The sequence below is a fragment of the Capsicum annuum genome, unplaced genomic scaffold, assembly GCF_002878395.1.
Source record: "Capsicum annuum cultivar UCD-10X-F1 unplaced genomic scaffold, UCD10Xv1.1 ctg997, whole genome shotgun sequence".
Classification (NCBI taxonomy): domain Eukaryota; kingdom Viridiplantae; phylum Streptophyta; class Magnoliopsida; order Solanales; family Solanaceae; genus Capsicum; species Capsicum annuum.
In genome coordinates this window covers 1,206,738-1,220,540 of record NW_025896065.1, presented here as the reverse complement: position 1 = coordinate 1,220,540, position 13,803 = coordinate 1,206,738, and the positions used below count along the sequence as shown (strand labels likewise).

General features: G+C 36.8%; 1 protein-coding gene across 1 annotated transcript; it reads left to right on the top strand.

Annotated features, from left to right (window-relative positions):
* Positions 1 to 9,258: 9,258 nt before the first annotated feature.
* LOC124895801 lies at positions 9,259 to 9,912 on the top strand. Its single transcript, XM_047406224.1, has one exon. It carries the CDS (start codon positions 9,259 to 9,261, stop codon positions 9,910 to 9,912), a length of 654 nt encoding a protein of 217 aa, XP_047262180.1.
* Positions 9,913 to 13,803: the final 3,891 nt, after the last annotated feature.

The following is a 13,803-nucleotide window of genomic DNA, read 5'->3' as shown; positions in this document are numbered from 1 at the left end:
GAATCTCACCACTGAAGACTGGCTGAGAATAAAGCTGGAACAAAAGATTTTGGGCAGAACTGAGGATGATTACCACTCTGTAACTTATGCTGATAAAGTTAAATCTACCTATTTAAGCCCTTTTATTTTCCCTCTCTTTCTCCTTAGTCTTCTATTCCTCTATCTATTGAGCATGGACCATCAACCTATCCAAGTTTATCTCCTTATTAGCATTTTGGTCCTACACTCCGTGACAACACTATCAGACACACCATACACAAACTTGCTCATCTTAGACCTATTTTCATCTACCACATGGGGAGCATACCTGTCCAACTGAGTAAACTTAAGAGAATACTCCTTCACTATCATGCTGCCCTATTTCAAAATAATGAACTCTAAAGCCTTAGCTTCCCTCAACTCCAATGGGAAGAACCTATCTAGAAAGGCAGTAGTGAACTCCTCCCATTCTATAGGCCCTGCATCTATGCCCCTATCTACTTTTTACTTCTTAAACCATGTATGATCCACGTCTTGCAACTAATAGGAAGCTAACTTAGCACTCTTACTAGCGGTTACCCCCATAATGTCTGTTACCTTCTGCACCATGTCAAGGAATTCCTGTGGGTCCTCTTTAGGTTTAGACCCTGAAAATGAAGGAAGGTTCATTTGGGTGAAGTGCCAAATTCTAGCAGCAATATTATTAGACACTAGGTTAGCCTAAACAATGGCTGGACATTCATTCTGAGATTCCACATTATGGGCTAAAGTGGTGAAAGATGCTCTAAATTCTGCATAAGAAATGTACTTATTCAAGGGATCTTCTTGAACGGATGGAGGTGCTGGATGGTTTCTAGTTTTTCTTTTGTTGGTCTTTTTTGGACGCATGTTCTGTAAACAGAAGGAAAATTAGATTAGAAAGAGAGTTTAACTTGAAATCATGCTCACTCGCATGATATGAATACTAAAAGAAGGGAATTTTTTTCCTAAAATGCCTCATAACCTCTTATCCATATGTGTGGCACACTACACACCATGCACAAGACTCTACTTGACGTGGCTTTCAGACTCCCTAGGACTTTTTAGAACCTTAGGCTCTGATACTAAGTTTGTAACACCCTGAGAATGCACCCTGTGTGTCACACAGTACTTACTACCCTGAAGGACCATAAGCTAACCTATGACTGGTACTTGCTATAAGCACTGAATACAATACTGAAATATATATGCGGAAGAAATCTAAAAATGCCATAAGGTTCTCAAAATACTAAAATAATAGTAACTGAGTATCACTGTTAATAACATCCAAAAATTGAATAACTGTCTATGCTAGTATGAAAGCCTCTAACTGTTTGAATATAGAGTTGATGGGATAAATCCCCAACTAACTCCAACTGAAATAACTACTGAACTGCTAAAATATTGAAAGAAGTAAAATCTATCCTCAAAATATGAGGACTCACCACTATAACTACTGCTGATAGCCTGAGCTGCTAAGTACAGATAGGAACCTAAGCATCTGAACCTATGATATGAGACATCATAGTATAAAGAAAAAGTATGTGTCAGTACGTGTAATATATTGGTATGCTAAGTGAGGTAAGGCTGATATACATGAGTTCATATGCATTAGCTGATAACTGACTGAATGAACATCATAAAGTAACTGGATGAGAGAACATGCAAAACTATATCTACTGAACATACTGAACATGCTATACTGCGCATATAGATATACATCATATATATGAGATTATACCGAAACTGAGTACTTAATTCTGATGGCTGAGTAACTAATAACTGATAGCCATGCTTCTATTGAACTGTCTAAGTTCTTTACTGAATACTGAGACTAAAACTGTAACTATTGGAGTATTCATCTAACTAACATACCCCGATATAGACTGATTTGGGGTCCAACCTGTGACCCCAGTTGGAAGGGTGTTAAAACCTTGACATGGGATACTAACAATGCTAGGTCAACCCTAATCTAGCAGGAAGACTCATGAAGTATATATATAATTGTGACAACCTTAGTATGGTAGGAGGACGACTTACCCTATGCTAGCTACGTAGTTTTGTAATGCAGGTACTGCTCCTAAGGATTAAACCCTCTATGGTAGGACTGCCCCCATCCCTGGATTCACTCGGTGCTGAATCGTACTCCCAACTGAATCAACATTGAACTAATTACTAGACTATACTAGGCTTGATTGAACTGACATTGATCGTGTTGACTGACTATACTGGACTGAGTTCACTGAGTTCTGTTAATTGACAGAGTACTACTGCTCTTAAACTTTATTGGGACTAGCCTATAACTACTGCAACTAAGTTAATAACTATATTTTGTGTTATAAATACCCCCAGGTCTCGATTGCATATTAGATAAAACATAACAAATCTTGAAAGCATAACAATAGTTAATTGTCCACAATTCAATTACTGAGATATTTTGTCAAACACTTGGGGAGCATAATTAATGCACATAATAATGAATAGCACATAAGCATCATGAATACAAGTTAAACTTGCAATTTCTAGGATTTTTGCATGGGAATTACATTAATCAACATACATGCTATCTTATGTTTTGTAAACTTATAATTAAATCTTGAATTGAAAACCTATACAAAAACACAAACATTAATACAACCCAATTTGCTCATATAAATCATGAATCTAAAAGCTTGTAGTTTTAAAAAGGGTTCTTGAACTCCAAGGGTGGAAGGAAACCCGTGGATGAACACCTAACATACTTAAGTAGTTGAATTCTTGAAGTTTCCTGGGAATCGACCTTGAATCTTGAAGGCTATGGTTTTCTATTTGAGAGAGAATGTTCTTGATTTGAGGGAATTGAATAAAATAATGATTAATTAGGCTATTAGGGCATTAATGTCATGTTCTAGACTGTTTAGGGTCTGTAAAGTCTCAAAAATAAGTCCTAAGAAAACACACGGTGCTCAAGACTACGAGTAGCCTTAAGCTAACCCTGTAAGCTATCAACTAAATCTAAAACTCATAATAGGGAAGTATGGAGATATATAATCAAGCTAAAATACAAAATTCTATATGAGCTAAGCTAAAAGTGTCTGAATATAATATTTGAAAATACTAACACAAGAATCTGATCAATCAATACTAAAAATCTGAAGCATTTCTAGCAGTCTGACAAGCCTCTACTACTAATGCTAGAGAGCCACTGGGACAAACTCCTAGCTGACCCGAACTACCTAAAATACTAAATCATCTATACTAATAATCTCAAAAACTGAATGGCTAAGTCCCCAAACTATGAGGACTCACCAACTGCTGGGATATAGATGAAGATGCTCGAAATCACTTACGCTGTTGAAACTGAGCACCTGAACCTACATTAACAGACAACGTATCATATCGACATATATGTTGGTCATTACTTATGGGTTGTAATGAGAATATGTGGGTGAATACATAAGTAAATCAATTTCTCAATATTATTATAAATTTGTAAAAGAATACATGCTAAATGTAGATGGCTCACATAAGCTGGAATATCTGAAAATTGAAAATCATAATCATGAATAGAAAAATATGTTTCATAGATATAGTGAGTCATAAAATTTAGTTTCTAAAAGATATACTTGTATTTCATAGTTAAATCATGCTATCTAAGTGTTCAAATATGAATATAACAAATCATGGGATACTTAAAAGCGTAATCTTCTTGAAATAACATCATTCAAACTAGGGCTAGTAGCGGATGCATCTATTTCATGTCAAATCATCATAAAACTCATGCCAAGTAATGAAAATATTGATAATTCAAGTCTAAATCTGGAAATTTCTACAACACGTATGAAAATACAATAGTAGACATGCAATTCAACATCTAAATAAGTTGAAATCTCATAATCATGCAAATAACAATAGGGGGTCTAAGCCCTAATTTGAAACTCATGTTACTTTTAATTAAAACTAGTTTTAGGCACAAGAATGAAGGAGTTATCCTTGTTGAAAACTCTACATTCCATAATTGGTACACTTGATGAGAACACTTGATTTTGGATTCCTATTTGTGCTCTTGAAGCAGGATTCTTGATTATCTTAAATTGGAAACCTTGTATTTTGAGTTTCCTTGGAGAAAGAATGGTGGAATTTGGATTTTTTGGGAATTAATTTTTGATGTTCTAGGGTTTCTTTGAGAGAAATTTAATGAAAAGTAAGCATATAATGGTCAGAATAGGATTAATTTAGTGTTATTCACGAATTGAGGCTTGGGAAAAGACCAAACTACCCCTTTAAAAATCAACTTTGGAAAACTGGAAGCCGATTTTGGGCCCTACCGCGATGCACCACTATCACGGTGGCTTACTGGAAAAGGGACTATTGCGAACTAGAACTTCACCGCGATGCGGAGCTATCGTAGTAACCCACTGGAAATTGACAAATACCATTTAGGCCTTCACTGGAACGTGGTATCATCGCGGTGAGCTTCTTGAAATTGACAAACAGGAACTGGGACCTCACCGTGACACGAGCCAAATGCGGTACTTCACTGGAAGCAAACATTTGTGATTCTATACTTTACTGCAGTGTGGTGCCTATCGAAATGCCATACTATTTTACTAAAAATACCCTAATTTCTTAACCGAATATAGAATTAAGGTGAAATTAGTATCGTTGGAAAGATGAGCCAATTATCTATACATTGGTGGGTCTAGAGTTTAAAACTTCTACATGTATAAAGAGATATGCATTTTTAAAGATAACCCTTGACATTCTAGGAGATAAACTGATCTAGGAAAAAGTACGGATTATTACATTATCTCCCCCTTGGGAATATTTGTCCTCGAGTGAGACTAGTTAAACTAAAGATACCGAGGGGATGAGGCTATATGCTGGCATGCACAACTGAAAAAAGCTCTATGAAAAAATCTAAAACATACTGATCGACTAAACTAATTTGCGAATGCATGAATTTACATAAAGATAACTATATGGAAAAATCTGAGATTGGAAAAAACTGAATTAAGGAAGACTGTTACCTTTGGCTGAATCTGAGTTTGTGGAGAAGAGATGAGGATACTTGGTATACATGTATAATTTTTCTTACTAAGTAGCACCCTCAACAGACTAATTTTGCCACTGTACTTTGACCACGGGAACATCTTTGTTCCTTAGTTTACGAATCTGATGATCAAAAATTGCTACTAAAAATTCTTCGTAAGAAAGGTTATTCTGAATATCTGTTCTTTATAGAGGAACTATAACAGCTGAATCATTCATGCATTTCTTAAATAAGGACACACGAAACACTGGATGAACTGTTGACAAGTTTGCAGGTAGCTCAAGCTCATATGCTGTCTTCCTAACATGACTCAAAATCCGATAGGGACCTACATATTAGGGACTAAGCTTCCCTTTGTTGTCAAATCTCTTCACCCCTTTCATAGGTGAAACCTTCAAATACACAAGATCATCTACTTCAAACTCAAGATCTCCTATTCTTACGCCTGTATAAGATTTCTGATGACTCTGAGCTACTTTTATTCTCTATCAAATCAACTAAACTTTCTCCATAGATTCAAACACCATATCTGACCCAATCAAAGCGGCCTCACCCACTTCGAACCAACCGACTGGTGAACTATACCTCTATCTATAAAGAGCTTCAAATGGGGCCATTTGAATACTAGAATAGTAATTGTTATTGTAGTAAAACTCGAATAATGGTAAATGGTCACCCAAACTTCCTTTGAAGGCAAGAACACATGCCCTTAATATATCCTCTAAGGTTTGAATGGTCCTCTCTGCCTGACCATTTGTCTGTGGATGAAAAGCTAAATTGAGATGAACTTGGGTACCAAGACCTTTCCAAAAGGCTTTCCAAAAGTGAGAGTAAACTGAGTACCCCTATTGATGTGTGCGCAATTGCGAACACATTTAAGGCCTTTAACCTAAAATAATTGCAAAGTCTTTAGAAACTTTTGTTATTTTTTGATTGTTTTTATTGTTTTAATGCAGATAGTAGTGATAGGGGAGAAACCCAAAGAAAAGAAAACTAAATCAACTGAAATCTGGTGTAAATAAGCTAAAGTGTAGCTGACACCATTTCTAAAGTGCCGTCAGACATATGATGGGCTTTCAAAGTAGCCTTCAAGCTTAGACAGAACTTAAGGAGTTGAGATAAAATGTGACGACGTTTCGCCAGAGCTGTCAAACATGGGACATGCTGTCAAAGTGGCCGTCAACTTGAGGTAGATTATGCTGATTTCCAGTAAGGATGTGACGATATTTTTCAAGGGTCGTCACATATTTGAAACGCCATCAGATTTGCCTTCAGAAAAATCAGAAGATAGTAATTCACTGGAAACTTTGACGACATCCTGCACACGCCGTCAAGAATGCTGTCACCTATTCCGAAGAAAATCATAAATTTTAATTTTATTTCCTTATTTAGGGTTGAATATTTAAAGACCTGTAGAGAAACTATTAGAGGATTAACTCGGAGGGTGGCATATAAAAATTGCTTCATCTTTTTCATCAGATATTTTACTTGTTTTCTTGTAAAACACTTATCAACTATTATGGGTTTCTATCTTATGATTGAATTAAAGAAATACTTATTGGATTTCATCCATCATAAAGTTTATCCATATTATCATGAATTCAATTTGGTATTTTATTTATCAAATCATGAGCGGCCAATTCTATTAGCCATAGTTATGGGATCTATGGATTATGGTTTGATATGATGCTAGGTATTTAAAGGATTCAAAGAGTAGTAGGACATCTTGAAATTCTATTGCTTTAACTTGAATCTATTGGTTGCAAACAATAGGTTATGCCTTAGGCATATTTTATTTTAATAGAGAAATAAACTAGAGGACGTGAATTATCAGCAGGGACTCGAAAGCTACCAACCTTCTGTTTAATGAGTGATGCTGTAAATGGATTAATCTACCTGAGACAAAATCCTATTGGAAATAGATAGGTTATCTAAGTTTAAGAGAATTAGATAATAAATTATCTAGTGAGGTCAAGAGATAAGTCAGATAGTATCATCATCAGGAATATTCTGCTGTTTCTACTTACTTCAAGAGTCTAAAGCATTACCTAGTATCTGTCAATTCCCAAAAACTATGGTGAACATAACTCTAGTCTCCTATTTCTCTTGGTTACAAACACTAAAATATTAAAAGTGACAATTGACTCTCTGTGAAACTTAAACTCCTATTTTCAGAAATAGTAAACTACCATTTAGGCATTTCGTAAACAAATCGAAGTTCACACTATTCCCTGTGGGATTTGACCCCAAACTAGTTGGGTTTTATATTGACAATGATCTCTTACACCCATTTAAGAGTGTAGTTTGAACATTATCAAAAATGGCCCTATTTCTGAGGAATACAGTTGTGGACTGAAGGTTTATGTGTGAAAATTTGCTGATAGTTAAGTTTTCTAGATTTACGTTCGATTGTTGTTTTTATTTATTTGTAGGATCTTTATAGGTTAATCCAAGCACTACTAAACCCGGAATCCCATTGCATAAGCAGAATGGAAGAACAACCGCTGCGGTATGAGGTTGATGATGATGATGATTTGGATGGAGCAGGTGCAACGGGTGCAATCATTCCCCCTCTGTTGGCACCTAGAGCAAAGTTCAATATTACAAGTACTATGATCCAACTCCTGAATCTGAAGGGGTTATTTGGAGGCCTTCGTGGGGATGTCCCCAACTCGTATCTGTTAAATTTTGTTTCTATTTCCAAATTCTTTAATAACCCAGGGGTAAGCTAAAGCACTATCCGGTTGAGGCTGTTCCCACTGTCTCTATCTGGAGAAGCAACATTATGGCTAAATGACTTGAATCCTGACTCTATAACCAATTGGAGGTAGTTGAGAGGAGCTTTCCTAGAAAGTTTCTTTCCGCTGTCTAAGAAGGTACAGTTGAGGGATGAGATTAATAATTTTAGACAGGTCTTGAATGAGGCTTTACATGAAATTTGGGAGAGGTTCAAGAAGAAGCTGACACAGTTTCTGAACCACAACATGATGGATATATATTTAATGGATACTTTGTACAGATCTTTTAACTTTGTGACAAAGCCAGTGGTAGATAACGCTGCTGGTGGGTCATTTGTTACTCTGTCATTTTAAGATACTGTTGATATGCTGAATAGGATAACAAAACTAAGTAGGGCTTGGTATACCAGTGATTTTGTGGTGGTAAGTCCAACTATTCCTCTTGGAATGAATGATGAACAGTGTAGAAGAGATGAGGAGAAGGATCAAGATATGGCCCATCTAAAGACTCAAATAGACCTGCTCACCAAGCACTTATTATCAGGAAGGACAAAAAAGATAAAGGCTGTAATAATTCAGGACCGGGTTGATATGGAGCCTGAAGAAGAAGCCAACTTTTTTACTAATTAGGGGGGTTTTCAAGGCAATAGCCACAGGAATCAAGGTTGTAATGGGTATGACAATCCTAATCACAGAGACAGGGAGCAAAAAAACTGGAGAAGCAGCAATGACAGAAATGTGTTGTATATTCGTACTGGAAATCAAAAAGCTGCTAAATCGTGAAAGTGGTCTATGGATGATACAATGAAAAAACTATTGAAAGGAGTAGAGGCTACCAATGCAGGATTAACTAGTATGAGGAGTGAATTTTCCACTATGAGTCAGTTGGTTAGTTAACATTTAACTTCTATCCAACAGTTAGAGCAACATATAAGGTAACTTTCATCAACACTGCGCCAAGGAAGAAGTGGTACTTTACTTAATCAAACGGTTCAGGATCAGAAGATAGATGGTTCATATCTGGCGATTACCACTAGGAGTGGTAAGATTTTATTTGGCCCTTCTGTGGGCAAATCTTTGAATAATAAAGAAGTTACAGAGGAACCAACAGAACAATACCTAGAGGAGTCTGAGAAGTCGAATAGCTCTGTTGATATATCAAACAAGGATAAGGAAGAGGAAGTGGTGTTGAAACCTATACCAAGGCCACCACCTCCCTTTCCTCAACGATTTAGAAAGAAGGCAGACGATGCAAAATTCAGCAAATTCCTGGCAATGCTCAAGCAATTGACATAAAATATGCCTTTGATCGAAGCACTCGAGCAGATGTCAGGATATGCAAAGTTCATGAAAGACCTTGTTACCAAGAAATGAGCAGTGAGTGTTGAACTGGAAGTAGACCTCTAACTTTGTAGCACTATTTCCATAAGGACCTTGATGCAGAAGAAGTCAGATCTAGGTGCAGTCACCATTCCCTGCAAAATTTGAACCATGGAATTCACTAAAGCACTGTGTGATTTGGGAGCAAGTGTTAACTTGATTCCATTGAATATTTATAATAAATTGGGTCTGGGGAATCCCACACCTACCAACATGAGACTCGTGATGGCAGACAGGTCAGTAAAGCGACCTGTTGGAATTCTGTATGATGTGTTGGTAAAGGTCTCAAATTTCATATTCCCCGCAGACTTCGTCATTCTGGACTACAAGGTGGACTTCGAAGTGACCATAATATTGGGTCGACTTTTCCTCACAATTGGAAGTGTGTTGATCGATTTGATAGCGAATGAGCTTTTTTTCACGGTGAATGATGAAGTTGTGCGGTATAATGTGGGAAAATCAATGAAACAGCATGAGGAAATGAGTTTGTTCTCAGTAGTTGATTTGTATTTTGAGGACGAACAGGATGTGCTTAGAACTACACAACTTGTTATTGAGCCTTTAGCTGTGGTTGTGATGAACTATGATAGTGAAGGCATTGAAGAGTATGAAGAGATAGTTTTTGCCCTAACTGGCCTAGGCTCATATTCTTATACTTCTAAAAAGTTGGAACTTGACCTGGCTAATCGACCAACATCACCAACCAAGCCGTCTATTGAAGAACCTCTCGTGTTGGAATTGAAGAAGCTACCTGGTCACTTATGATACGCGTTTCTAGGGAAAAAGGACCACACTACCGGTTATTATTGCAGCTGATTTAGAAGAACAATAGGAAAATACACTTATTTTAGTATTTCAAGGCACAAGAGAGCAATTGGATTGATGGTGAATGCTATCCAAAAAGACTGGTCCCAAAAACTAGATGATGCCTTTTGGGCATACCGAACTACTTTCAAGAAACCTATTGGAATGTCACCATTTCAGCTGGTCTATGGAAAAATGTGCCATTTACCAATAGATATGGAACACAAAGCTTTATGGGCACTCAATAGGTTGAATTTGAATTGGAAGGAAGCAGCAGAGATAAGACTAGGGCAACTGAATGAGATGGATGAATTCCATCTCAGGGCATATGAATGAGCAGATTTGTATAAAGAAAAGATGAAAAAGTACCATGACTGGAAAATAGAGAAATGAGAGTTCAAAAAAGGGCACTTGGTGCTTCTATTTAATTTCAGACTCAAATTTTTCCCAGGGAAGCTGAAATCTAAGTGGTCAGGTCCTTTTAAGGTAAATCAAGTCCACTCATCTGGAGTAGTGGAGCTCGAAAATGAAGATGGCAGTACATTCAAGGTAAATGGGCAATGGGTCAAGCTTTACATTGGCCCGGAAGAATCAGTGAAAAGCATTACCATTATCTGTCTTGATGAAGTCTGAGGTAATCGAGACACTTGAGTCGTGCCGCGATATCAAATCAAGCACTGCATGGGAGAAAACCCATGATCCCTGAGAACAACCCAGTCCATGTATACCCTAAATCTTAAGCTAGTTTTTGCTTTAGTTCTAAGTTGAGGGTGGCTAGTACTATGCTGTTGTAACAGAGTTTTTGGTAAAAAAAAAGGGCAGTGACATGTCTTGCTCAACGTTTAACCATTCTTCCAATGTATTGCTTGATAAAATGTGTGGATTACATTTACTTGTGACCATTGTGAATCTTGTTATGGCATTAATTATAGCTGCTTGATCATCATTACTAAACAATTGCATGAACTAGATAAGTGGTGATATGTTAGATACTTGTGTGCCAGCTGTGTGCGAGCTATTACTTGTTTCACTTTGTATTCTAAAGCCAGAACTTGCCTGGTTAGTCTTTCCATGGTCTTAGGATAGGATTCAGGACCGGATCATAGGCCGTCATTGATTAACTCACTTTTAGCCTAAATATCCCTCCCTGTATATATAATACCCTTTTGATCCCTATTTAGAGCCTAGCTTGACCATTTCTTTTGTATGACACCTTTCACCTTTATATTTATACCATATTAAATATATTTAACCCTAGGCTTCATTGGACACTGAACACCTTGATCTAGGCAAACAACCTAAGTTGAGGGTGGCTATCATAAGGGTACATGGTGTAACATGAGGAGTATAAAGAAGGGTGGAATAAAAGAGAATGAACTAAAGCTGGGTGCTAATAATGCAAAAAAAAAAAGAAGAGAAGAGAGAGTTGTTGCAATACCCAACTTGAATATGGATAATCAAAAAAAGAAGAAAAACGAAAGAGGATAATTAGTGAGTCCAAGATAGAAGTGTAGTGTCAAGGAGGCAGGGTTACTTTAAATAACCTTGAATTTCATACCAGCCCCAAACCACATTACAAGCCTAAAAGAAGTCCTATAGTGATCCTGACCGGCCTATCTGAGGTCTGGTAATGAAAATAAGGGCAAGCCTATGGTACTTAGCATACATTGATTGGAACTTTCTTGTGAGAGTGAGAGTCTGGTGATAACCCCCAATTTGTATGGTTGGATTTCTTGTATGAGGAGAGGGGGATTTCTTTGTTGTGAGGGCACACAGGTATCGTCACTAGCTACTCACTTGTTTAGATAATGTGGTATTGATATCTGAATAGTTATTGTGGCCAAGGTTGATGCTGCCGCTTGATTCCTTTGTATTACAGTACTGTTTTCAATGATATGCACATTGGTTTGGCATTGAAAGGATAACTTTGTGTTGAGATATGCGTGCTAAATGTGCTATGTGTTTTCTTAATTAGATTTAGTTGCTTGAGGACAAACAATTGCTTTAAGTTGAGGGTGTTGATGTGTGCACAATTGAGAACACATTTAAGGCTTTTAAGCTAGAATAATTGCGAAGTCTTAAGCAATTTTTGTTGTTTTCTGATTGTTTTTATTGTTTTAATGCAGATACTAGTGATAGGGGAGGAACCCAAAGAAAAGAAAAATAAATCAACTAAAATCTAGTGCAAATGAGCTAAACTGTAGCTGACGCCATTTTTGAAGCACCGTCAGTCGTATGACGGGCTGTCAAAGTAGCTGTCAAGCTTAAACAGAACTTGAGGAGTTGAGATGAAATGTGACGACATTTTGCCAGCACCATCAAACATGGGACAGGCTGTCAAACTGAGGCAGATTATGATAATTTCCAGTAAGGATGTGACGACGTTTTTCATGGGCCATCACATATTTGACACACCGTCAGAAAAATAGAAGATAGTAATTAATTGGAAAATTTGACGACATCCTGTACACGCCGTCAAGAATGCTATCACGTATTTCGAAGAAAATCATAAATTTTAATTTTATTTCCCTATTTAGGGTTGAATAGTTAAATACCTATAGAGATGCTATCAGAGAATTAACTTGGAGGGTGGCACGTAAAAATTGCTTCATCTTTTTCATCAGATATTTTTCTTGTTTCTTTGCAAAACACTTATCAACTATTGTGCATTTCCATCTTGTGATTGAATTGAAGAAATGCTTATTGGGTTTTATCCATCAGTAAGTTTATCCATATTACCATGAATTCAACTTGATATTTCATTCATCAAATTATGAGCGGCTAATTCTATTAGCCAGAGTTATGGGATCCATGGATTAGGGTTTGATATGATGCTAGGTATTTAAAGGATTCAAAGAGTAGTAGGACATCTTGAAATTCTGTTGCTTTAACTTGAATCTATTGGTTGCAAACAATAGGTTATGCCTTAGGCTTATTTTCTTTTAACAGAGAATAAACTAGAGGACATGAATTATCAACAGGGGCTCAGAAGCTACCAACCTTCTGTTTAATGATTGATGCCGTAACTAGATTAATCTACATGAGATAAAATCCTATTGGAAATAGATAAGTTATCTTTGTTCGAGATAATTAGATAATAAATTGTCTGGTGAGGTTGAGAGATAAGTCAGATAGTATCGTCATCAGGAATATTCTGCTGTTTCTACTTACTTCAAGAGTCTTAAGCATTACCTAGTATCTGTCAATTCCCAAAACCCATGGTGAACATAACTCTGGTGTCCCATTTTTCTTGGTTACAAACATTAAAATATTGAAACTGACAATTGACTCTCTGTGAAACATAAAACCCCATTTTCGGAAACAATAAACTACCAGTAAGACATTTCGTAAACAAATCAAAGTTTACACCCTATTCCCTGTGGGATTCGACCCCATCCAAGTTGGATTTTATATTGACAACAATCGCTTACAGCCATTCAAGAGTGTAGTTTAAGCGTTATCACCTATCTAAGATGATTGACAAGGGAACTTCATGCAATCTAACTAGCTCTTTGATGTATAGCTTAGCATAATCTTCAGCTATGTAGGATGTGTGAACTGGCAAGAAATGAGCTGATTTGGTTAATCTATCTACAATCACCCAAATCGAATCTTGCTGACGAAGCGAATGGGTAATCCAGTCACAAAGTCCATTTTTACCTCTTTCCACTTCCAAGTAGGAATACCAAATTACTGAAATATGCCACAAAGTATTTGGTGTTCTACCTTAACCTCTTGAAAAGTCGCACACTTAGCTATAGATTCTATAATATCTTTCTTCATATCACTCTACCAATCGACTTCCTACAAATCACGGTACATCTTGTGGCTTTAAAATGAATGGAATAACTC